Below are 24,595 nucleotides of genomic sequence, written 5' to 3'. Positions count from 1 at the left end.
ATAGTAGAGAGGTTACAATTTTTGATAGTGTAAAAAATCATGTGGATAGTTGGGTATCCGATCACGGAACATGTGTGCTTTGACTAATTAAAATACTATTACCATTGTAAGCAAAGAGAGCTGGCGGCGACAATATAAGCATAACAGCTACAACAGGAGATCGAAATCCCAGTTTATCCTATGAAAAAAAATCAGAATTATTTGTAATCACAGAATAAAAAATACATTTTTTTTTTCAACTTTTATGAAGTTTCAAGCAGCAGTTAAAATTCATTGAGAAAAAAAAACTATACGGAGAATATTTTTGTAAAAAAACAGATTTTCTTTTTGTAATAAAAAATAATATGAACTTTTTACTAATCTCTATACGAAGCATATTTTCCTTATTGAGACCCGGACAACTTTAAAAAATTTATAAAACTATTCAATATATGTGATAAGTTTTTGAGAATAAGCTTAAGCTGTGATAGTTTTCAATGATTTTAATGGCTTTACATTTATAAAATTAAATGTCAAATATATCACAGGCTATAGAAAGATGAAGTTCAATGATGTTTGCTAAAAATATAAATTAAATGTCAGTTAGCTGTTTCAGGGGTAATGTAGCCCCTCTGTCAGTGGGGGGGGGGGGGAATAAAATGACCTGTTATAGCACAGGTGACTCATTTAAATGAAAGCACTTGGTTGGATCTAGGCTGATGCGTGAAGTGCAGATGATATCAGAGGTATCTCATGCCAATGTGGTCTGTCATATATCAGCCAAACAAAACGTTGCTTGAAATTTCGCCTTGCTGAACATGAGCTACATTAAAAGTCAAAAGCTCAAGTGTTTGTCCATAGTACAACACTGCTGGACCAATAACCACTTTAACTCAGCCAAAATAATTCCGAAATGCTCTTCACTTCTCAACCTAGATTTCTTTGAAGTGCTCCACATTCTCAAAAATTCTTCTTTGGTTAACGATTTCTCCAGCACTTATTTTTTTTCCAATATATGATCTCAATATTTAATGTTATCCCTTCTTTCTACTCCATCATCGATACACTGTCTCACAATCATAATTGTTTCATCATCATCACTATCTTCCCCTCTGATATCATCTTCACTTCACACATCGGCCTCGAACCGACCACATGCTTTTATTAAAGCAAGTCACATGAGCTACAGCAAGTCAATTTATTTTTTCCACTGACAAAGTGGGTTACACTAGCCCCGAAACAGTTTTTTCCTACATTGTGCTAAAAAGATATTTCCATCATATCAAAGATTGTTTATGTTTGGCTGCTATATATAAAAGTTTTTATATTAACCTTTTTTAATTTAATGAAGATTTAAAATATTCCCCAGGAGTAGAGTCATATTTGAAATTCAGAAAACTGTTACAAATAATCACAGATGACATATGATATACTCATAAGTGGAGATGTACTCAAAGGGATAGTGGAGGGGTATGGTGATGATGATGATGTTAGTACAAATGTTACCATTAAAACTCAGACCTAGTTATAATCTGCTCATTACCTAGGTAATCTGCAGATTATAACTTATATTCCGTTAAAGAGTGGAATCTACAAAATAAGAGTTTTTTGCACTTTACCTAGGTAATGTGCACATTAATGTATTCTGTCAAGTGCAGATTATTTAGGTAATTTGAGAAATGAAACAATTTTCTGCACTCCAATAGATTGTCCTAGTTAATCTACAGATTATCTAGATAATGTTCCAACATTACTTTATTTCCACTCTTTTTAATGGTAACATATGCCTACACAGGGTGAAAACTTGTGAAGAATGTCTGTTAAGGCTCAAATAAACTAGTGAACTGAGTAAATGTGGTGTCTGGGTATAGTGAAACAACTAAACACTACATGATAAAGAACTGTGCATCAACTCCAACTGGTAAATTTTGGAGTTAAAGTTCATATCTTAAAAACTATAGGAGATGCAAACAAACATTCCATTACAAAGCTGAGAATATTATTAATTTAGTAAGAAAAGATAACTTGCACACATGGATACAATAAATAGTCACCTGTAGAACACAAAATATCTAAAACCAATGCAAAACATTTTGTTATAATGTCTGAAGAATAAAAACAAGGATATGAGAAAGAAATATAATTCGATTGATAAACAATATGTATTATGTCAATATATTTTCATGACATTAACCAATGAAGGTTGCTATATTGGCACAACACACATTTGTATTCTAGACATTATGTCTGTATACACGTTCATCAACATGGAAATTATTACATGACTACATGTAACAGTGATACGGTGGCATAGATCCAGGAGGCTGACAGGTGGTATTGTGTGAAATTGATTTTTTATATACAACCCAGAAGAAAAAAATTCATGGGAGTGAGGGTCTGGTGATTGCAGAGGCCATTTAACAGCACCACCACAGATGATAATCTGATCTCTAAACATATCAGCTACAAAAAAATAGCACTGTTTTTGTTCTGGGACATGGTGATTTTGGAAGAACAATAAACATAATGTGGACAGAGGAATGTGATTTAAAAAATTAGGTATGATGTTCTATAGCTGCTGGAAGTATCTCTGACTCATCAATGAATTAATTCTAAAAGAAAACAGATGCCGTTGATGCACTATAATGCATCAAATACACCAATTTTCAGAAAAGTTTCCCAACAAGTTTTAATGCAAGATGTCAATATCACACAAAATATTCAGAACATGATCACAAAATAACACTTACAGAAATATAGCCACCAAATATTCCACCTATTAAAATGAAAAATTCATTAATGAAACATGATTAATCTTCATATACTTTATCAAAGATAGTGTTATCAAAGTTATGACTACTGTAACAGTTTCAGAATTAAAAAATATTTTCAAATCTGAAGCATATATTTATTAACCCTAGAATACTAACTAAAATAAAAACTGTTAAAAACTGCATGTTAGTTGCCTACATATCTACGTTTCTGAGATGTAGAGTTAGTATTTCAGGCTTGCTTATAACAAACATGGATATTATGAACTTTCACATACAACAAAGTTTTTCCATGTCCTCTGAATTTCGTATTGATTATCTATATTATTTTAATTGCTTATAACAAATATTGATTTCAGAAAAGTGTGCCTATAATGAATTTTCAAAGAACTTTGATGAATTTCTTTGTAATCTAACCCAAATCTTCTTATCGGTAAATTTACCTTTCCACAATGTGTAGGTACAACTAATAATTCCCCCTTTATATCCCTGAAACTCTAGTAGGGCGTTTTTGAGTACTGTGAATCCTCTTCTATCTCATGTTTCACTTCATTTTAACTTTTCTCTGTTACATCCTGTTTAGTCCACACAAAAAGTTATCAGAAACAAAAGACTGAAGTTGTATTCCCAAGAATATATCCTCAAAAACACCTTTAGTGTGCATTTAAAAATCTTTAGCTAGATTTCGATATTGTTTGTGATGAGTTGATTTTTGTTTATTTCAAGCACAAAAAAGCTGTCCGTTGCTTCGGAAATTAAAGCTACATGGTTGTTTAAAAGCTAAAAATGGAAAAAATGTCAGGTACCAAAGCGATTCAGGATTCCTCGAAGTTTACTATCCACAATTTTGAAGTGCAAAGAGGAATTGAAGGAAAAATTTTTTGGTTGGTGAACTGAAAACTATGGAGGAGAGGTACAACGAAGGAGTTTTTTTTAATGGTTCAAAAATGAGGAACGAAAAAAAGTTCCAGTAACTAGACACTTGGTAGAAGAAAAAGCATTGTATCCCATGTTTATTAGGCAAAAATCATTTTAACCAAGATGGTAAACGTCCACAACCATATCATGAACGATTGATCGATATCATTGAACGAAAACCACAAAAATGTTCACATTTATGTATTCAACTCCTCACCATTAAGCAACGTACTCAGTATGTCGAGTGATGCAGTACATCATGGCAGTCAGCTCGTATTTTTATTTTTTTTCCATTATATTATTTCATGATTGCTGCATAGTTGGTATTATACGAAAGAGGAATAATAACTTGTACAAGCATATAATTATTATATTATTTTCATTTATCATATTTTATTGTGAGTGATGAACATTTACTGTTTAACACGTGGAGATCTGAGATATTATTATAAAGAGCATGTTTAAAAAAAAAAAGCAATTTGGAGCTAAAATTCCCAGCATAATTGAGTTAGTAGGTCATTGTTACAGCAAGGAGACTGTTGTAAATCCAATTTTTGGCAGCCATGGAAGTGAAAAATAAAGTTACCAAATAAAGTATCATATAAATTTTTAAGTAATACAAGTGATACTATGTAATATTATGGACAAGATCTTATTTTATAAACAAAAAAAATCTGAATAAATTCAATTAGTTTAAAAAATTTTGCATTTGCAAAAACTGGCAATTCCATTTAAATAGCCTCTGGGCTTAATTACTTAAGATTTTGATAAAAACTTTGACCTCTTTTGATAAATTTAATCTCTATTCATTTTAATAATACTCAGAATATTGTAAAATGTGTGTTGCGCATCTAAATTATGTTTCATTTTGCTTAAACTTATAGTTTTTTATGGCGGAACAGATATAGCAAACTTCAGCTATAACAAACAGTTTCACTATTTTTTCCGACTTCACTATAAGCGGATTTGACTGTATATATATTTTAAGATATTCAAGGTACATAATTAACAGGGCATATGACATTTTACTGGCAAACAGTTGATTTTAGAAGCAAACCTCCAATTACAAAAGTATTCAAATAACCTGAGGTCCTCAGATATGTATGTCATTCATGTTGCAAGGGGTTATACACTTATTGAAAAATAAAAAAATAACTTTTTATACCGTCCCTGTATGCTTAAAAACCCAATTAGAAAGTTGTTGCTGTCTTTCTTGATGCCAACGAAAAACATTCCATCTTTCTACATGCAATATTCACTGAGATAGTAGAATTTTAAAAATGAATAAAAGTTGGGGAAAAACAACCTTTAATGCAGGAAAGCCATTTTACCTGCTTCTAATGCTGTTTGTCTCAACTTTCCTCCATTTTTTGAATTTGAATATATCAGTAAATATTGATTGCACTTAGAAATACCGATTTTTTTAGTTGGTATCAGGAGAGACCGGGCAACAACTTTATAATTTGGCAGAGGGTGTCCGTATAAAAAGTTAATTTTTTTTTATTTTAATAACTATACAACCCCTTGCCACATGAATAATGTATCAGAGTTCTACACGTTATTTTGATACTTTTCCAATTGGATGTATGCCTCTAGGATTAGTGGTTTGCCTGTAAAATGTTGTGTGTGCTGTTACCTATGCACCCAGTATATATATTTATACATTTACTTGTAGTGGGGAGGGGGGTTTGTAAAGTAAAAGTTTAAACAATAATGAAAAAGAAAGTGATGCAGAAATTAAAAGAAATAAAAGTCTAAAATGATCAAAAGAGCACTACACATTATTTGAATACTTTTTGTAATTGGAAGTATGCGTTTAGGATCAACAGCTCGCTAGTAAAATGCCATACACCCTGCTACCTATGCACCCTGTATATATTTTAATATAACAAAACACAAGCATATGTACAGACACAAACATATACAGTAAACCTCTTTTTCAGACATCGGTGGGACAAATAAATTCAGCCATAAAAGAGGGGTGACCATTAATCAAGAGTTCGAAAAATATATTTTTATTTTAACTCAAATTATGTACATATATATATATATATATATATATATTTATTTATTTATTTATTTATATTTGGCCATAAAAGAGGGGTGACCACATCTGAGAGGTATCCATTAAGAGGGGTTTTACTGTACATAGATACAAATGTAAATTATTATTCTGATATAAATGTAAAAAAAAAACCACTTTGTGACATCAAGGGACTTGAAGGTCCTTCCAGCAGGTTTACAGGGTTACAATTTCTAATATGTTTCAAGCTACAGCTTATACAACAACTAACAGGCAATGTTTCTTTGCCAGCTTTTCTCCGATTTTTGAATTCAAAAATATCTCTGGGAATATTGCACTTAGAAATATGTAAATTCTTTTGTTGGCATCAGAAGAGGCAGGCTCACAACTTTCTAATTGGGTTTTTGTGCACAGGGTGTCTATATAAATAGTTAATTTTTAAAATTTTAATAAATATACAACCCCATCCAGCACGAATAACACAGCTGAAATCCTTGACTTCGCACATTTATATTCTGCAAGAATGACTAATATCTGTCACTGTTTTCTTGCTATCCCATTTTGAAAACCGTCAGTCGATTGTAACACCATGTATACACACACATATACTACATAATTCACACATATATACATTCATTAAATGCTGTAAGATTTTTCTTTCTTTTTTAATACTTTTTAATATCTAATTGCAATGTTTTTGGCATAATCATTTCGTAATCAATAGTTTAACAAAGGCAAAAACTAAAAAATTTATTTATAAACAGTTTTATTTATGTATGTATTTTATATATTGCCACAAAACAAATGAGATTTTTAATAGATTTATCAAGTCTAAGCACTACTAGCATTACAGGTAAACTGAGCGCTCTCTCCATTTGAGAGGAGTATTTATACGTGGTTAGAATATGGTGTTGATACATGCAAATCAGTTAGAGAATAATCAAGAAACCTCTAGAACCAACACAGGGAATGAAATAATGCAAATGAGAACTGGTTCAACAATTAAATGAAAATTGTCTATCCATCTGGATAAGGCTGGGTTCGAACCCACAACCTTTTGATTATCAACATGTCTCAGCAAACTGTGCTGACTAATGTAACTTTTCTAGCAGGCATAATATAATATTTTTATTTATTAGGGGAAAATATAAAATTAAAAAAAATTATGTTCACTAGATACCTTAATGCCCTTATCACCTTAATAACACAAATTTTGATGCACAGACAAAAACAATGATGTTCTCACGAAAACTGACTGTTTAGGTTCAAAGACACCAGTCTGTTTGAGTTTGTCCGTAACATTTCCCCAACACTAGTGGTTGGCATCTTCAGGAGAATCGGTAAACTGGAACAAAAGTCAAATTTTTCTGAGTCTCCTGTATTTACGCCCTTGAGTGGTTCGGCCTTAAGCCATACTTAAAACTGACTAACTTTACAACATGGCTTAAATTTGGGTCTACTTGCATTTCTATTTTCTATATAAGTGGTTCTTATCAGTTACTGTCTAGAGTAGTGGTTCCCAACCGGGGGTGCTCACACCATTATGGGTGTGGGAGACCATTTTTGGGGGTGCAAGATAAAAAACAAAAAAATAAAACATATACAAATACAACGCCACAACAGACAAAATGCCCAACGAGGTGGCTGAGAAAAAGCCCATAACAAATATGGATGTCACATATTTCAAAAATACAGCAACTCAATTAAAAATGCAATTACAAACAATATATATGGATGATAAAATATTATACAATGCTCATAAAGAATACTTATGGTTGTCTTATTCTAAGTATGGATACCTTCCCAATTTACTCCAACATGTATATCATACTTCTTTTCAAACGTGTCAATTGTGTTAGAATTAAGTACCTCCAGAGGTAAATTATTCCATTTATCACAACCCTATTAAAGAAAAATTCCCTGTGACACCATAACCTAGAATTCTCCTTTATCAATCGATACTGGCGTTCCCTTGTAAAAGCAGTCGATTGACAGAGCTTTAATAATTCATAGTTCATCCTATCCATCCCATTGAAAATTTTGAACACTTCGATCATATCTCCCCAACACTTGCATTCATCCAATGTAAACATACTCATAAAATGAAGTCTCTCTTCATAACTCAAGCTCAGTGCGCCAAGAAAGACACCCGTAACTCTTCTCTGCATCCCTTCAACCAAGTTTATGTCCCTTTGTAGGTATGGTCTCCAAAACCTTACAACATACTCCAGTCCAGGACGAACTAAGCCTCAAAAAAGTGGAAGGATCACTTTACAAGAACGTGAAGAGACCTTTTTCAAAATGAAACCAAGCATTCTATTAGCTTTTTTGACCACCTGTGAACAATGTTCAGAAAACCTAAGCCACTCATCAACAAGAATTCCCAAATTGGTGACTCTAGTTGCATCCGGGATAGTGATATTCAATTCATAAGTGAAATGTGGGTTTGTTGTACCAAAACGAGCGATCATGCACTTTTCAATGCTAAACGTCATACCCCATTCATTTGCCCATGTTCCAATCCTGTTTAAGTGGGTCTGGAGCAACTCCCTATTGCTTTGATTCCCGACTACCCCATTAGCTTAACGTCATCTGCGAATTTTCTAGCAATCCCATCGATACCCTGATCGAGTTTATCGATAAAAAGTGAAAAAAGGGGGCCCAAGGACACTTTCTTGCGGAACTCCACTTGTGACGCCTGTCAAACTGGAGAATTCCCTGTTTACCATAATTTGTTGTGACCTATCTCTTAACCACAATTCTATCCAATTAAGCAAGTTGTCCCTAATCCCAATCTAGTGTAAAGTTCACACTAGATTGGGATTAGGGTACACTGACATATTGTTTACACTGTAAACACCTCATAGTTTACCATGTTGGACCCAATCGAATGCCTTCTGTAAATCAAGGTAAACACCTACATTTTTGCCCTTACCCAAAGCCTTAGTCACGTGATCATAGACGCAAAGGAGGTAAGTTCCACAAGACTTCCCTTTCCTGAACCCATTACGATTATCCGACCCCCCTGAGTATCCAACAATACATTATTCTCATCTATCCACTTCACCAATTGCCTTTTGATAATAATTTCCAAAATTTTCAAGAGGGAGCCCTTGGCACGATACCCTCAGCAACACTACTCCTGTAAATCTGTGTAACTGGCCCCAACAATTCGTTAGCACATTTCCTCAGGAATAGATATCATCTGGTCCTGGTGCTTTGCTTGCACATATATTTTGTAGAAGATTTAGACCTCCAGGACTTCCATTTGAATTTCGTTGAGGATTTTATTACCCCATGCAACACCCATACATGGAATATCATTTTCTCTATTAAAAACCAGTGAAAATGTCATTGAAAGCACTATACATGCCTACATTGCTCTCTAACCTAGACCCTCCTATTGAGAGGAGACAAACTGTACCCATACATCCATTATTGACATATCTACAAAATTTTGCGTCAGAGCCAATGTTTTCTACCAACCTATTCGACTTCCTTTTTACTATCTCTTATTGCTTTTTTCTATCAGTAAACAATGATATGTCACCTTGTCCACTTTTGTACTCTCTGAATGCTCTTTTCTTTTCAAGATTAAAGTTACACATGCTATTCGTGAACTGTTGGGGGGAGCGATGTACAAACACGCTTTTTTGAACAAAGGGTATGACGTCATGCAAAACAGAGGACAGTTTCGTACTAAATTCTTCCCATTGACCCATCACCCAGACGGATTCCAACCAGTCTTTGATAACTTTCGCTAACTGTTCTCTCAAAACATCAAAGTTAGTTCTTCGAAAACAAGAAACCAGTCTTTTGTTATCAACCTTACTTGCAGAAAAGTTACAGAAAAACTAACGATACGATGATCACTGGAAGAAAACTCGTCCCCCCCCCAAAACATGTTCAACAAGATCCTCCGAACTGGTGAGAACTAAATCTAAAATAGCAGTACCCCTTAGTGGCTTCTGATACATGCTGATACAAAAAATTATGGAGCACTAATTCAAGAAAGTCTTCTTCATATTGATCTCCACCTGAAAGGTTCTCCCAATCGATACCCGGGTAATTGAAATCCTCTAATATGACAACCCTCTTATGCTTACACACGTATGAAATTTCATCATGAGGTTTGGCAATGTACAGGGTATACATAATTAAAAGACCCTATTTTAAAGTAGCCGACAGGCGAAACTAGTCATCAGAAAATTGTGAAATTTTGTTGAGGACTTCATGAAGTGATGGGAATTTGTTTTGGGGGAAAAAAATTAGTTGCACTTGTTGTCACCAACACTAAATTGTTAAACTTTCACAATTGTTACTGCAAAAAAACGTGTTCCACATGATGGCCATCATTTTCAGATACCATGTGAAATCGCAACATGCCGCCATGTTCCACAACTGACCAAAGTGAGTGCGAGGAAATGTTCAGCACGTGGCATGAAATGCTGCCTTTAAGGTCAGGTAAAGTTCTTGGATTGTCACGACTTACCAGAAATTTCAAATGCCCCCAAAGCCAAAAATTGCATGGATTAAGGTCTGGGGATTAGAGAGGCTATAGATTAAGGAAGTGATGATGACATGTTCTTCTGTAAAATGTGTTTTAAGAACACTCTTAACACACACTACAATGTGTGAAGGAGCTCCATCTTGCATAAAGATTGTGTCTGCAAGGCAATGATGACGTGCTTGCAGAGCTGGAACAATTTCGTTCTGCAACAGCAATGCATATCGCTTCCCGGTGATTGAACATGTCACTGGACCTGTAAAATGTAACTCCTCCTAGAAGTAAGGACTGAGAATAAATGATGCAGTAAATCCACACCCTACTGTCACTTTCGGTGAATGCAATGGAACCTCTAAGTTAGAGTGCAGATTTTCTAGTTCCCAAATTCAGCAGTTGTGAGTATTGACTGCACCATCCAAGGGAAAATGCATTTTGTCTGTCCAGAGGATATTCTAAGGCCATTCTGAATTGACCGTCATAATCATGTGGAAGCTATTGCTGCACAAGTGAAAGATAGTGGAGGATATTCTGCATCATCTTATGGACAGTTGAACGTGGCCTATCCAAAGCCTGTGCTACATGCCTGACACTAGTGTTACCACAAGAATTTGAAGCTCTGTCCTCTTCACCTGAAGTGAAACCTTCTGTACTGCGTCTATAGAAACAGGTTTTTTTCATCTTTTAGGACGAACAGCCAATGATTCTGTGGTTTCAAATTTTGCTATCATACTCTGAAGATTTTTAACATTCATTGGACCCTTTTGAATCCTCTTCCAAGTCTGATATTTCTGTAGAGCAGTTACTGAGGAATTGCTGTTTTGGTAAAAGAATTTGACCAAAAAAGTTTGATCTTGTAAATTTACCATCATTGTGAGCAGCAAACACATTGAGAAACTAGACCTCTGTGAATGTTTTTAGGTTCTATAACAACTGCTGCATGACATCACATAAATTTACATGTTTACTACAGGTACTCAAAGTGAAATGTCCTCTGGTGGCGACTTGTGCAAATAATTTTTTTCCCCTGAAACAAATTCCCATCACTTTATGAAGTCCTCTACAAAATTTCACACTTTTCTGATGACTGGTTTTGCCTGTAGGCTACTTTAAAATAGGATCTTTTAATTATGAATGCCCTGTAGTTTGGATCCCGATTCGGTGGATTGTAACAAACCCCTACAATACGTTTATGTCTTTTTTTTTTTCAAGCTCAATCCATATAGTTTCAATATCACTTCTCTGCATGTTACAGTCTCTAGCCTCCAAACATGATTTCATGTTTATCAAGACTCCACCCCCTCTCCTATCCGATGTATTTCTTAAAATACTATCGTATCCTGAGATATGTAAGAAAGATTCATCCCTATCGTTTGAACAAGATTCTGTAATGGCTATAAGATCCAGGCCCTCCACAGCCATTATATTTTCTAGAAAATCTTCCTTATTACCGAAGCTCCTGGCATTTATTAGCACACATTTTAGTTTGCTTTGTGATTTAGTGTCAATCGAGAAGCCATCCAAGTCAGAGGTGGGTAATTCTCCGTCTATACTGCTATTATTAACAATAACTAACCTGCATTCCCGTCTACATGTCTGGGAGTAAAAAACGTGACCTGAGCCTATCGTAAACCGCCCAGAACCCCCTCCTATTCAGATGAATCCCATCGCAATGAAGCCACCTGTCGGTAAATGCGGGAAGCTCCAAGAACGTGACCCCAAGCGAGGAGCAAATGTCCTTTAGACCTTAACTGAATTGGTGGATCCTAATCCTATACCCCCTACTACCCTTTGGCAGTACTGGAATCACTGCCACATCTGAACCCTCCCTCCCGAGCAGATAATAGTACTCTGACAGACTCAGTACTATTCGCTCCTATCTGATTCATTCCCACCCACAGGATTACCTGCAAAGGCAACTTTCAATGATGAAAAACGTCTCGAACGTAGCTAATCTTCCCCCCCCCCCCAGGAAAATGTCTTTCTTAGTTATTTATTTACATCTACAAAAAGCTGGTTGCACTTACAATTGCTGCATAATCGATACAGCTTCTTGGACATGGTCAAAATTCTAATGACAAATGAAATTTCCATCTCCATACACGTCTTTAACTTTTGGAATCAAAAGGTAGAGAGCCACCTGCATCCAAAGAAGTCTTATAATTCATTGGTCTATTTTTTTTGGCTCCAGCAGCTGGAAGACATTGTTTGAAGATAGAAAATACAGACTGGATTAAGAATTTGCAATGCCCATGAAAAATCATTGATACTTCCGTAGTTTCATCATATTTGATTATTGTACTTGATGCTGATTCTATCAAGAGATTCATGGGGGGAAAAAAAAAAGCTGACCAATTGCAAACCAGCTGCTACTGACTCTACAATAGTGATGATGAGATTCATGGTTAAGGTGAAATCTAGATCTGCGTGGAGACTTTCACAATCAATTCAATGTCTCGATGCATAAAATCCATGGTCAAGTACAATGCATTGGCCACAGTACAATGCATTCGTATAGTATCAGCACACGTTTTCCCATACTGTCCAAGCAAATACATAAGTAATTTTGCAGAAATGTCTCATTTTTCTAACTGCAATGCAAAGATGAACTATTCTAGGTTTACATACAAAACCAAAATAAAGACATACAATACTCATTTGTCAAGTTTGTGTAAATTTACATGAAAATATTAATGTAATAATTTTCAATTCAGATGTTCTAACTTTTTGAAATAAAGAAGAAAAAGTAATTTAGCATTTTAGAATGAATTTAATCTAATTTTTTGGGCCACAGATATTCTCGAGAAGAACCTCTTAGAAAATGGAAATGCAGATTGAAACTATGCTGTAAATTTGGGCTTTCTTAACTTGAGTATTTCATGAAGAGCACTTGTAAATTTCTGGGACGTTCTAATTTTTTAAAACAAATGTGTATATTAACTGACAAATCAAATATCTTTCACCCCAGTTGTAGGTGACCTTACAAATTTCTGCTGAGCCCAGGATCCTCTCACGTCGAAATTGGGCCCTGGATTTAGGTAATCTACTACTTTTGTTAATAAATTATTCTATACATTACTGTACATCCATGTGATACAAAATTAATAACTCTTTATACATGCAACATTAACATAAATAAATAATTTGTGCAGTGAGCCTAACCACTATCTTAACAAGGTTGGAAATCATTTACCTAAGTTCAGCAGTTGCCAGAGAATATCATTTTTTTTGCAAACTGTGAAAATTTACACTCTTCTTTCAATATTATATTCTAATTTTGAAAATAGAATAGGTTTATAAAACTAGAACATGAATAACAGCATCAGTATCTGTGGTAACTTTTTCCCGTGGATCAGAAGAAATATTATAACCAGGGTGACCACCCCCTTTCTTCCTTCCACAACTTCTTACTACCAAGGCTCTCTCTTGCCAGAGAGTGAGACTCGTACACCATTCAGAATTTGGGGTGACCATATGACCCACTTTACAGGGCACATTTATTATTTTTTTTTAATTAGCGCTTCTGAAAATATTTTTTTTCTAATTTTGTCAAATTCATTTAATTATTAAGTAATTTAATGACAATTAAATTTGTATCAAATCCACTTGAAGAATTAAATTAATGACTTGAAATTTCCTAGGGAGACATGTGTCTTTGCAGCCTCTTCAGGAACCATCCCTGCATTCTTGATAAAATCTTTGAGAGGCTCTTGTCCATTTCCTTCAGCTATTCCATACACTAGGTGTATGTTTGCCAGCTCTGTGTTCATATATGATGCATTCTCTTTGTATGGCGACTACAACACAAATGAGGGAACTAGAAATTTCTGCTCTAGCACACTGATGGCACACAACTATCTAATGGTGACATTTTTGGTCATGGGTTCCCATGTAATTGTCATTTTTTTAGAACTTATCTACCTCCCATAAAGGTTCATATTAATATTTTTGAGATCCCCCGTATGTATATACAGTAAAACTGTATTAATGCAGTGGCAATTATATCAAATGTGAATAAGGTGGTAACTTGCTCTATGTAAACAAATTCTATAGTCCTAGGTGGAAGAATATGTGTTACAATGTTATTTCTTTGCATAACGCAGAAGCTACCTAATGCTGAAATGAAAAACAATATTTCAAGAACATATCAAAACTACTTGTATAAATCAGAAAGTGTTTTAAAATACAAACCACTTGCTTACACACACTAATTTTTTGTTCTTCTGAGGACATCTAACAGTGAAGTTGCCAACATTGCTATTTCTACTACCAGCAAGTGCATGTATAAAAGCTCTGCAGGTTAACCCCCCTCCCAAACTGATGTGAAAGTTCAAACATTTCAGTTTTAGATAAGTCAATCAGTTTATTTACTTTTTTTTTTTTCCTTATGGCTAAATTTTTGTGAAGTTGTCACTAAATATGGAATAGTCAAAGTTTTTCAAACTAAAAAAAGAGCAAACTTGAGAATAAGTATAGGTAATAATGATGCTGTTCAAGTGAGGCAAAAAATAGGTATATAAGCTACAGTGATTTACATGAAAAAGAGAGGATAAATAATGAACATCATGGTTGCAAAGAATCAACAGAATGATGAGGGAAGCAAAGATAGCAATCTATACGAATACAATACCAGGGAAAATTCACATATCTAGTCCAATTTGCCAAAGTGGAAAAAGTTCTCACAGTAACCAAAACTCTTGGAAAGGAGTTTTGAATGAGACAATTTGAAATCCTGATCTCATTTCCATGAGTGTGATGAATAAAAACATTTTAGAAATCCTAATTTAATGGACTGCCATGGCAAATTATGAACAGCTTTATTAATTTATTGTTGCGCATTATGTATTACTGCTTTGCATTTGATTAACTAGGGTCTCCAAGTATGACCTACTATCAAGAGTCAGCTGATTATTCCTTTTAAAGAAGCATACACCTTGTTTATGATAGCAATTTCATATAATGAGGTAACTTGACTAATGTGGGAAATTAATGTGGTCCAATGTGATTCAGCTTTGAACAACATATTGTTAATGTATAATGAAATGAAGAGAAAAACATGACTGGAGCAGGTTTTCCATTCTTTCCCCCTTCTCCATATATAAGGTATTGCTTTTTTTTTAATCATCAAACCATAGCAAGGAAGAAAAGAATGAATAATGCTGACATAAATAAAAAAAAAATCCCTGTTTATAGGGTTACCAATGAGTCCCGAAAGAAGAGAGAGAGAGAGCTAGAATGTATTTGTCCCACCTATTCTAGGCCAAGATATTTTGCCCCTGCATGGACAGAGGTTAATTTGCAGCATCCTTGACAAACAAATAAAAAAATATAAAACAAGAGGGGAAAAGTGTCGTGTACTTAATTTTTTTTGCCATACACCTGTAGGCATGACCTGTATGGCAAACTACACAGAAGGGTCAATTTACTTTTTTAATTGTTAACTAGTATTACCAAAAGTTCACTTTAATGAATAAAGGTACAAACATTCAGAGAATGATATCAACTTCTATTTCATGGTAATTGAGTGATTATGCTAAAATGAAACTTCAATAAATAAAAAGTAATTGTTTACCAAAGATGCCTCCAACATCGTACCAAACAGAAAGTTTGTCAGCTTCAGACTCCTCCCAACCATAAGCACTATGCAAATAGTATGGAAGCCAGAAGAAGAAAGAATAGTTCACAAGCTTGAGACAGGCATATGCCAATGAATACTGAAAAATAAAACTGAGGTAATTACATAATTTCCAAAAAAAAAAAAAATGTAAATTGGCCAATACTACATGTCATAGCAACTAGAAACAAGTTTTCTGTAATTATGCATATTTATTTCTGAACAATAGATACAAAAATTATGAGTGTCACCAATGTATGATGAATATCAGTGAGTTTTAGGCAACTGGGATAACACTGAATAATCAGTATTTCTCATCTCACTCAAAATTCTGTGTAAACTACACTTGATATATTGCAAAATACAATAGAACCTCGATTATCCAAACACATCAGGACCGAAGGGTGTTAAGAAAAGTGAAAAGTTCGTAAAATCGATTTAGACACAAACCAATTAGACAATGCAAAGGAACAAATTGAATTTCAGAATTCGTCAGACAAAAAAAAAAAAAAAGACAGCCCTAAATCTGCTCCAATTCACACGTTTGTTTACTTGTCAATAGTTTATAACTACATACACTGTACCAGGATCTGCCCCTACTTACATCTATAGCTCACAGGTACGGTATGTACAATTGTTTGGAAGTGAATTATTGTACAATATTAAATGAAACTATCGAGTTGGGAGATAAGAGGATTCAAATTCTAAGAAAATACCAACTGTTGAGCATCATTGACTGTAGAAAACTGAAATTCAGTAAGGTTGAAAAGATGTTCGGTTGACAGATTTGTTCTGAAAATTGATGTTCAGATGAATATGGTTCTACTATAATTAATAACTTGATTGTTTTACATATTTTTTTAGAAAATGCATGATGATTTGAAGAATAGCATAAGTAAACTTTTCACAGTCTTTAATGATGTCTCTATTGCCAGTGATATAATTTTGAATGTAAAATATGTTTCACCTAGTAACTTAATTAGGGAAAAGAAATCAACATACTTCAGAAATAAATTATACAATCATGTGTACAGGGATATCAAAATTAAACTCTTCCTCCACACAGAGAATTGTGTAGCATGGTCTAATGACCCAAATGAAACCAAATTTAGACAACAGGCTCTTCAAATGATGTGCTCATCACTTATTAAATAAACAAATTAGAACAAAATTTTCATGTATATAGGTGGCATTGCTTCTAGACAAATCATTCTGAAAATGTTCAATGTATTCACCCCCCCATTGTTTTCTACAATTTTTTCTATTCACAGGTCTGCTGAGAACAAATTGTAGCCCTGTCACATTTGAAACAGGGTTGGGTTTTTGACATGACAAGTGTCAAAAACTGGTTTAAACTGTCAAAAACTGTCGAAAACCGTAAAAAACCTAAATGAATGCCTTTTGGCAATGTTTTGAACACAATAGGTATACAACATGACATGATGAAAAACTTACTTTTTTGCATATTAGAATGTTTCATTTTTAAACATTAATTTATTACAATAATTAAAACAAAATATTAATTATAATTTGCAATTTTGAATTCTTCAACATAAGAGCCCAGAACATATAAAATATAATTTTATGGTTTATTTATCTAAGCTACTCATTACCTGTGTTCAATTTGCTAAGTGGAATAGAGTTGCTTATTCAAAATATGTATGATAGGGCATCAGGGTTAGGTTTTTGACCCCAGAAACTAACTCGGTATTAAAACTATCAAAATCTTACTGTCAATGATGTCAAATAGTTTTTGTTAACTTGATAGATATGTTAAATAACAAAACACTTACTTTTATTTAGATTAAAGGGTTTTATATTCAGAATGATAATTACTGAAGAAAAATATCTATTTTGATATTTTAAATTTTCTGATCTGTCCAAAATTTTATTCCATATAAAAATTCTCACGCAGCATCTGTTAATGCACTAATTAAACTCATTTATTTTCACCTAAAAATTTCTTAGATCAGGGTGTATAAATTCACAGAGCTTTAAAGAGTATTTTCAACCAAAGCAGAGCTGACAAGACTTGATACCCAAAGCATTTGTTTTGCATGTTTGAATACAGCTTCAATTGGAAAACCATTGCATTATAAACGCTAGTAAATGTATCATATCATAGTGCAGAAGTAAGAATAACTAAGTTTGACATATACAAGCTAGCATTACCAAATTAAATGGCATTTTAGTCCTACAATTTAGTATTTTGATCGCTAGATATATTTCGATGTTATGCGCAATAAGGGTGGTATCAGTGGTTATCTAGATAATTTAATAATAACAGAAATCAACATTACATACATGATGTAATAAACTTTTTTAAACACTTATCTGTTGTAAAAAGAGTACAGCAGATGGTTTATGTCAATGCAAACACATATAAGCAGTTGAAGAAATTTTAGAAGGTCAAGAATCATCTTGAATTAAAGAATGTCAAATCGTTCCAGTTATCCCTTCAATGTTCATGTTATGCTTTATTGAAATTTTATAAAAAGAAAACATATTTATTGACCAAAATAATTCTGCTGAGAGTAGAAAATTATTTTAGAATCATATTAAATATTTATTCTTTGTAAAACACAGTCACTTTAAACATTACATGCAATTAACGTGTGCACTTCCAATGGGAATTTTTATATCGAAAAGCAATATTTGAGGTTTTAGAGGGTTTTTGACGTGACAGTTTAAACTGCGGTTTAAACCGTCAAAAACTGCCATGTGTCAAAAACCTACCAACCCTGATTTGAAAGACATGTTCTAGACAAATTGGGCATGATTAGTACAGTGGTAAGATGCTCATTTCTACCACCATAATGGATACTGTCAGGTCAGCAGGTTCAATCTCGAGGATCGGCAAAGGAAAGTTCTTTTCCCATCAAATCTGTTATAGATGATAATAGATGAAGCCTTTTCAATACGCTTTTGCCAAAAGTCCCCTCCATCCTCAAGATGAGAATGGAAGTATAGCATGACATTCTCTATATTGAAAGAGAGAAAACTAGAAACCAGAGAGAAAGATTTCCAACTCAATTCTATCAGCATTAAATTGTTGTGCGGCGATGTGACCGGAGTTGGCGTGTAGTGAAAAGAAAGAAAGAAAAGAAACATGTTTTTCAAAGATTAATGCAGAATTATTGCAGTCAACTTTAGAAAACCTAATTTTGCAAATGTAAAACATACATTGTAGCTGTTAACACTAAGAGGGGCATATTGAACACACAATAATAATTCTCTGAGCAGCTATGCCACTTATTGGCAAATTTTGTACATATTTTTATATACATAATAAATAGTGAGCCCATCACACCAAAAATGTCATTGTGCAACTTCATCATTCAGACCAGTAGAATGCCCTCAACAATTTTCTGAGTTCGGAAATTTCCCAACATTGATTTTGATAATGCTGTACCTTGTATTATGCAACACCATAGCTGAAACACAATGAAGGTAGAGCGCATATGAATCCAAAATATTTACTTACTGCAAGTACACCGGGTAAACAAAATGCTGAGAAAAATCCGATGGCATTAGGACGGGCAGATATTGTTCGTTCCAGTGTTGGCGATTCACTTGCAAGCAATGGACAATTGTCCGGTGCTGCAACTTCTTGATCTACATCAGGAAGACCTAAAAAAATTGAAAATGTGGGAAGTAGTTTAGAAAAAACACTCATATGCAAAGAAAACACACACACAAAAAAAAAGACACAAAGTATAAAATATTCTTACCAACTTCACGAGGTGATGGTATTAGACTAAAGTAAATAATAATGCCACCAGCAAAAGTAATGCAAGCAGGTAAAAGGAAAGCATACTGTAAAAGATTAATATTGTTATACACAGAAGATATATTTAAATAGAGAGTCAAAGTTACAGTTTATAAGAGCAGTGAATACATTTTCACATTTGCTTACATTAAGGGGAGTTGATACCTTTATCATGGTGAAAAACTATGTTCTACTAGAAATATAATTAAAAATACTATTTAACCATTGATTTATTTCAAATTTTTTACACATGCTCTTGTCTGTATGTGCTATCCTATGCCAGTATAAAGATTCACAGATCTTGGATATACTTACTCTTTTGTAAATTTTAAAAGAAAAATAATTAAAAACAGCTTGCACGCATGATAAAATACCATGACATCAATGTAATCAAATGATACTGATTCAATATAAAGGAAACTGTTCAGTTCATGAACTAAAGCAAAAGGATTTCATTGACAATTATATTTAAAATTAAATTTTAAAATTAAAAATTTTGAATATTAAGATTGAGTCAACGAAATCTCAACATTTGCTTCATTTCATGAAGTTTCCTTTATATTGAATCAATTTTTATTCAATTGCATAGTTTTTCATCATGTTAAAAGTATCAACTCCCCTTAAACACTATTATTTACATCTGTAACAAATAAAAATGAGAAAATGAATAAGTAATGTCATGCAAATTGGGATCACATAATAAAACATAATAAACAAATCATCCAACAATTCTGTATAAAATTATGTTGAAGTATGATTTGTTTTTAAATTAGTATATAATGAAGGACCCTGTTGGCTATACACTGAATGAATTGGACTCCTGCACTACGCGATACTTTATTGCTAGAAAACATTTTTTCATGAACTATGATAATCAGTTGTGGGTAAATGCATTTCACTAACAAAACCAATTTATTCCCAGAAATATTTGAGAAATGGCAAACTTTCATGTAACATAAACATGCATTAATGTTTATACATCTCCTGTCTGTTCTTAATTTAATTAATTTTTACAACATTTGTAAGAATTGAGGAACCGTGAATCTGCTCAAAATGTCCATCAATTGTTATGCGCTGTCACCAATGGTCAGTTTGTGATTGCTCTTTGCATACTTGATCTCATCTACTCCTGGACCCTGCCTGTCTAAAACTTTGCAGGCTGTGAACTGTGATTTAGTATCAGCACTGGAGCACGTCAATCTGATTTTGACCACACTGAACCAACTAAGGGATAACACGGCAGAAAAGTTCAGTGCAGTTTTCAACGAAGCTTCGAAACTTATCTCTGAGGTGCCCAGAACAACATCAAGGATGTTCCAGAGGGAAAATGTTGCATGCAGTACTCCAGAAGAATACTTCTGAATAAACTTGTTCCTACCTTTTGTCGACTATGTACAAATGCAGATAACAGATCGATTCAATACTCACAAATAATTGGTAGTTGCAATGCCAGGGGTGCAAGAGCTCCTCATCCATTTTGGAGCAGCAAACTTTCATTTTTAGAGCAGAAATTTTGAAAATGGAGCAGAACTAAAAACTAACTATATCTGCAGTATAAAAAGTAATTTTTCTGTAAAATGCCAAAAGTTTTGCCAAAAATGGTTGGAACGAATAATTCTAAATTAATTTCCTTCACAAATTAAAGTCCATTTAAATTTTTTCTGAAGTATCTTATCTGTCACTACTAAAACATGGATTACTGAAATGACGAATAAAAATTATTAGACTCTTTTCAAAGCATGCATACTGAAAACCTAGGCAGCAAGAATTTCTGCTGCTTGAACACCAAAATCTTATTCATCCTGATATAGCAAAAAAAAGTGTGTGCAATATAATAAGGGTTTCTGTGAAAAATAGTTAGCTTCTCACAGAATTTAAAGAAATGATTTATTTAAAAGCAAAATGCAAAAAACGAGAATATAAAAATACCTAATTTACTTGAACAATTTCTCGACATAATTGCATGTTAATTAAATTAAAAATGTTTTTTTTTCTGCTGTTTTCTCAGCGTATTACAATATTTTCTATACGAATTCACGAGTCGTTCAGCATCTCAATGACAATTTTTTTCGAATTTTTCATGCCTTTGAACATAAGATTTTGTGTGCCTCATTCTTTTAAAGCATAGTCTCCCAAACTTTTTGTTCCATCGCCCCCTTCTTCAGAAATATTTTTCTCTCATCGTCCCCCAACTCAAGTGAACCCATAGGATCCTATGTTAAATCCGTAGCTTCTATAGCCCCCCTGGACCATTCCATCGCCCACCAGGGGGCGATATTGCCCACTTTGGGAAACACTGTTTTAAAGCATTGGATGGACAGATTTTTCACTGTTCAAACAGACTTTTGTTAACACTGAACTCTCTTTCACTGTCTGCGTTACCATGTGCCAAAGATAAAAAAGCCTTCACCAAAACTGGCAAAATTTTGAACTTTGGGCTGCTTTCAAGGTTACAAAGTTTGAATATGTTTGCCCAATATCTATCTATTCTCTGGACTGATTTCACTTCTTATAATTCTATGCATTGTAGTGCAACCCATTCACCACACATAAATTGACAGTTCTGTTGGGAATACAATGTTGAGCAACATCCCAACAAAATACATGAGGGAGTAATGTACCATCCCAGCACGAGAGGGAGTGTGAAAAACAAGAGAGGGTGCAAACATTTCATCCTCTCCAACATGTTTTGGAAAGGTAGGACATTTATATATAATAGGTATCTCGCAGAAGTTATGTAAAATGAGCATGCTCCTAATACAAACTCCTTCCTTTGACAATTGTAAAGAGCATGCCCCTCAGACACCAATGCAGGGGTGGACCGTGCGGCCATATTGGGCACTGCTCTAGGAGGGGTGCCAAATGGAGATAACAGAGTGAAAAAAGCTTTGTCGACCAAAAAAAAATGTGGTCAGTAGTGCCAAAAATAGGTTCTGCATGGGTAGAGATTTTTTTCCTCAAGCCGCCTATGTTTGCCAAATCCGGATTTTCGCGATGTGAAATTGTCATGATCGGCAACCGCCGACGATAACCACATGACCGCATAGTGGCTAGATGACAAAACTATGAATATTTTAGCTGGAGTTTTTACAGATCCCATTTTTTCCCAACGATCTCTGAAAAATTTTGGTAATTTAAATGAGTAAACCAATCCCCTTTTTTTCGATTCTTCGCAAAGGCGCGTGTGCAATCTTGAGGGAAATAAAGCGAATTTATGCCGTAGATATGCTGTCTTTGAACGCAGTTTGGTAGCAGCAAAATTTTCGTTATTTTCGGTATGTAACCCGCAGGAGAAAAAACACTCTCCAAAATCAGAAAATTCGGTATATTCATTCAGGGAGTTTGTTAGCCCTCATGTCATACCAATAACAGTACAGGACTTTGTGCTTCAAGGTAGTAGAACTACTAGGTCGAGATAACGTGATAGTGGTAGATGATGGAAAGTGAAAAAAATTGAAGTTTCCCCTTCTGTGTGTATGTTTTTCTTGGTCTCGGAAAGAATGCGTTACGTGAACAAAATTTTCATGCTTCTTTTTCCTAAATTCCGAGTATTTGACGCACTACAGTGCATTAGCAGTATCTCCACAAACCACAAACAAGAAATGGCGTAAATGCGCAGGGATTCTGCATCTTGCCGCACCATGTAGCAAGAGAACCGTTTCGGTGCAGTTTGGCGCAGCTTTTGAACCCCTGCAATGCAAATAATTCTTCCTCATCACATCAATTCAAATTGTGGAAAACAACTCACCGCATGCAATTTTATGATAGTGGTCCTTCCAGAAACTAGAACACTCGATGGCAAGTATTCTGTATGGTGGAATAAATGGATTAAAACTGACAAAAATCTGAGACTGGGAAACGCAATGGAAGCCATTTTACAATGCAATGCAAATCTTTATCCTAATATCCATACATTGCTGCAAATTCTTTCTGTACTGCCGATTTCCACAGCTACTCCAGAGAGGACATTTTCTATTCTTAGACGACTAAAAACCTATTTGAGAAATACAACTGGTGAAAATAGAATTATCGGCTTAGCCCTTTTAGCCATACATCGTGACATTGATTTGAACCCAGAAGAAATCTTTGACCGATTCATCAAAAGCTCAAGACATGCAAATTTCTGAGGTAAGAAATTACTAAACTTCTCGATTTTTTAAATAAGATTTGTCACCATGAACTTTGTTTCTGTCAGCTTGATAAATCATAATTTTTCTTCTAATACCTGAATTACAATAGGTTATTCCACAATTGGAAAAAAATATACAGTACATACCAGTATATACTTATCATTTGATCATTTTTGTCGCACCGTGGTAATTTCTGCACACAAGGGCTAATTAGACCGGGACCTACAATTTATTTTCATCTAAAAATTTCTTAAGAGCTCAGGGTGGGTAAATTCACAGAGTTTTAAAGAGTATTTTCAACCAAAGCAGAGCCGACAGGACTTGATACCCAAAGCATTTGTTTTGCACATTTAAAATTAAATACAGATTCAATTGGAAAACCATTGCATTATAAATTCTAGTAAATATGCCATACCATAATGCAGAAGAAAGAATAACTAAGTTTCACTAAGGATAAGTTACAAGAGTTTCTTAAGCTTCATGTACAAGCTAGCATTGCCAAATTAAATGACAGTTTAGTTCTACAATTTAGTATTTTGATTGCTAGATATATTTCAATGTTATGCACAATAAGAGTATATCTATATCTATCTATCTATCTCTATATATATATCTCTCTCACACAGAGAGAGAGAGAGATTATCTAGATAATTTAATAATAACAGAAATCACCATTACATATAAGATGTAATAAACTTTTTTAAACACTTATCTGTTGTAAAAAGAGTACAGCAGATGGTTTATATCAAAGCACATATATAAGCAGTTGAAGAAATTTTGGAAGGCAAAGAATCATCTTGAATCAGAGAATGTCAAATCATTCCATAGTTTTTCCTACAGTGTTTATGCTATGCTTTATTCAAATTGTATATTTTATAAGAAAAAAA

The 24,595-nt window shown here is 34.0% G+C and overlaps 1 protein-coding gene across 1 annotated transcript in view; it reads right to left on the bottom strand.

Annotated features, from left to right (window-relative positions):
* The window catches only part of LOC149085275 (sugar phosphate exchanger 3-like), a 75,656-nt gene that overhangs the window by 22,114 nt on the left and 28,947 nt on the right, over positions 1 to 24,595 (bottom strand). Inside the window, exons 7-11 of the mRNA XM_089233195.1 lie at positions 19,541 to 19,625; positions 19,294 to 19,439; positions 15,768 to 15,909; positions 2,730 to 2,755; positions 103 to 178 (exon numbers count right to left, since the gene is read on the bottom strand). Coding sequence (XP_089089321.1) covers positions 103 to 178; positions 2,730 to 2,755; positions 15,768 to 15,909; positions 19,294 to 19,439; positions 19,541 to 19,625 — 475 coding nt within the window. The remainder of the gene's footprint in view (positions 1 to 102; positions 179 to 2,729; positions 2,756 to 15,767; positions 15,910 to 19,293; positions 19,440 to 19,540; positions 19,626 to 24,595) is intronic.

The sequence above is a fragment of the Pholcus phalangioides genome, unplaced genomic scaffold (assembly GCF_987345545.1).
Source record: "Pholcus phalangioides strain wild (caught in Gottingen) unplaced genomic scaffold, Ppha-v1.0 ptg000007l_1, whole genome shotgun sequence".
NCBI classification, from domain to species: Eukaryota; Metazoa; Arthropoda; class Arachnida; order Araneae; family Pholcidae; genus Pholcus; species Pholcus phalangioides.
This window is presented reverse-complemented; position numbering and strand designations above follow the sequence as displayed.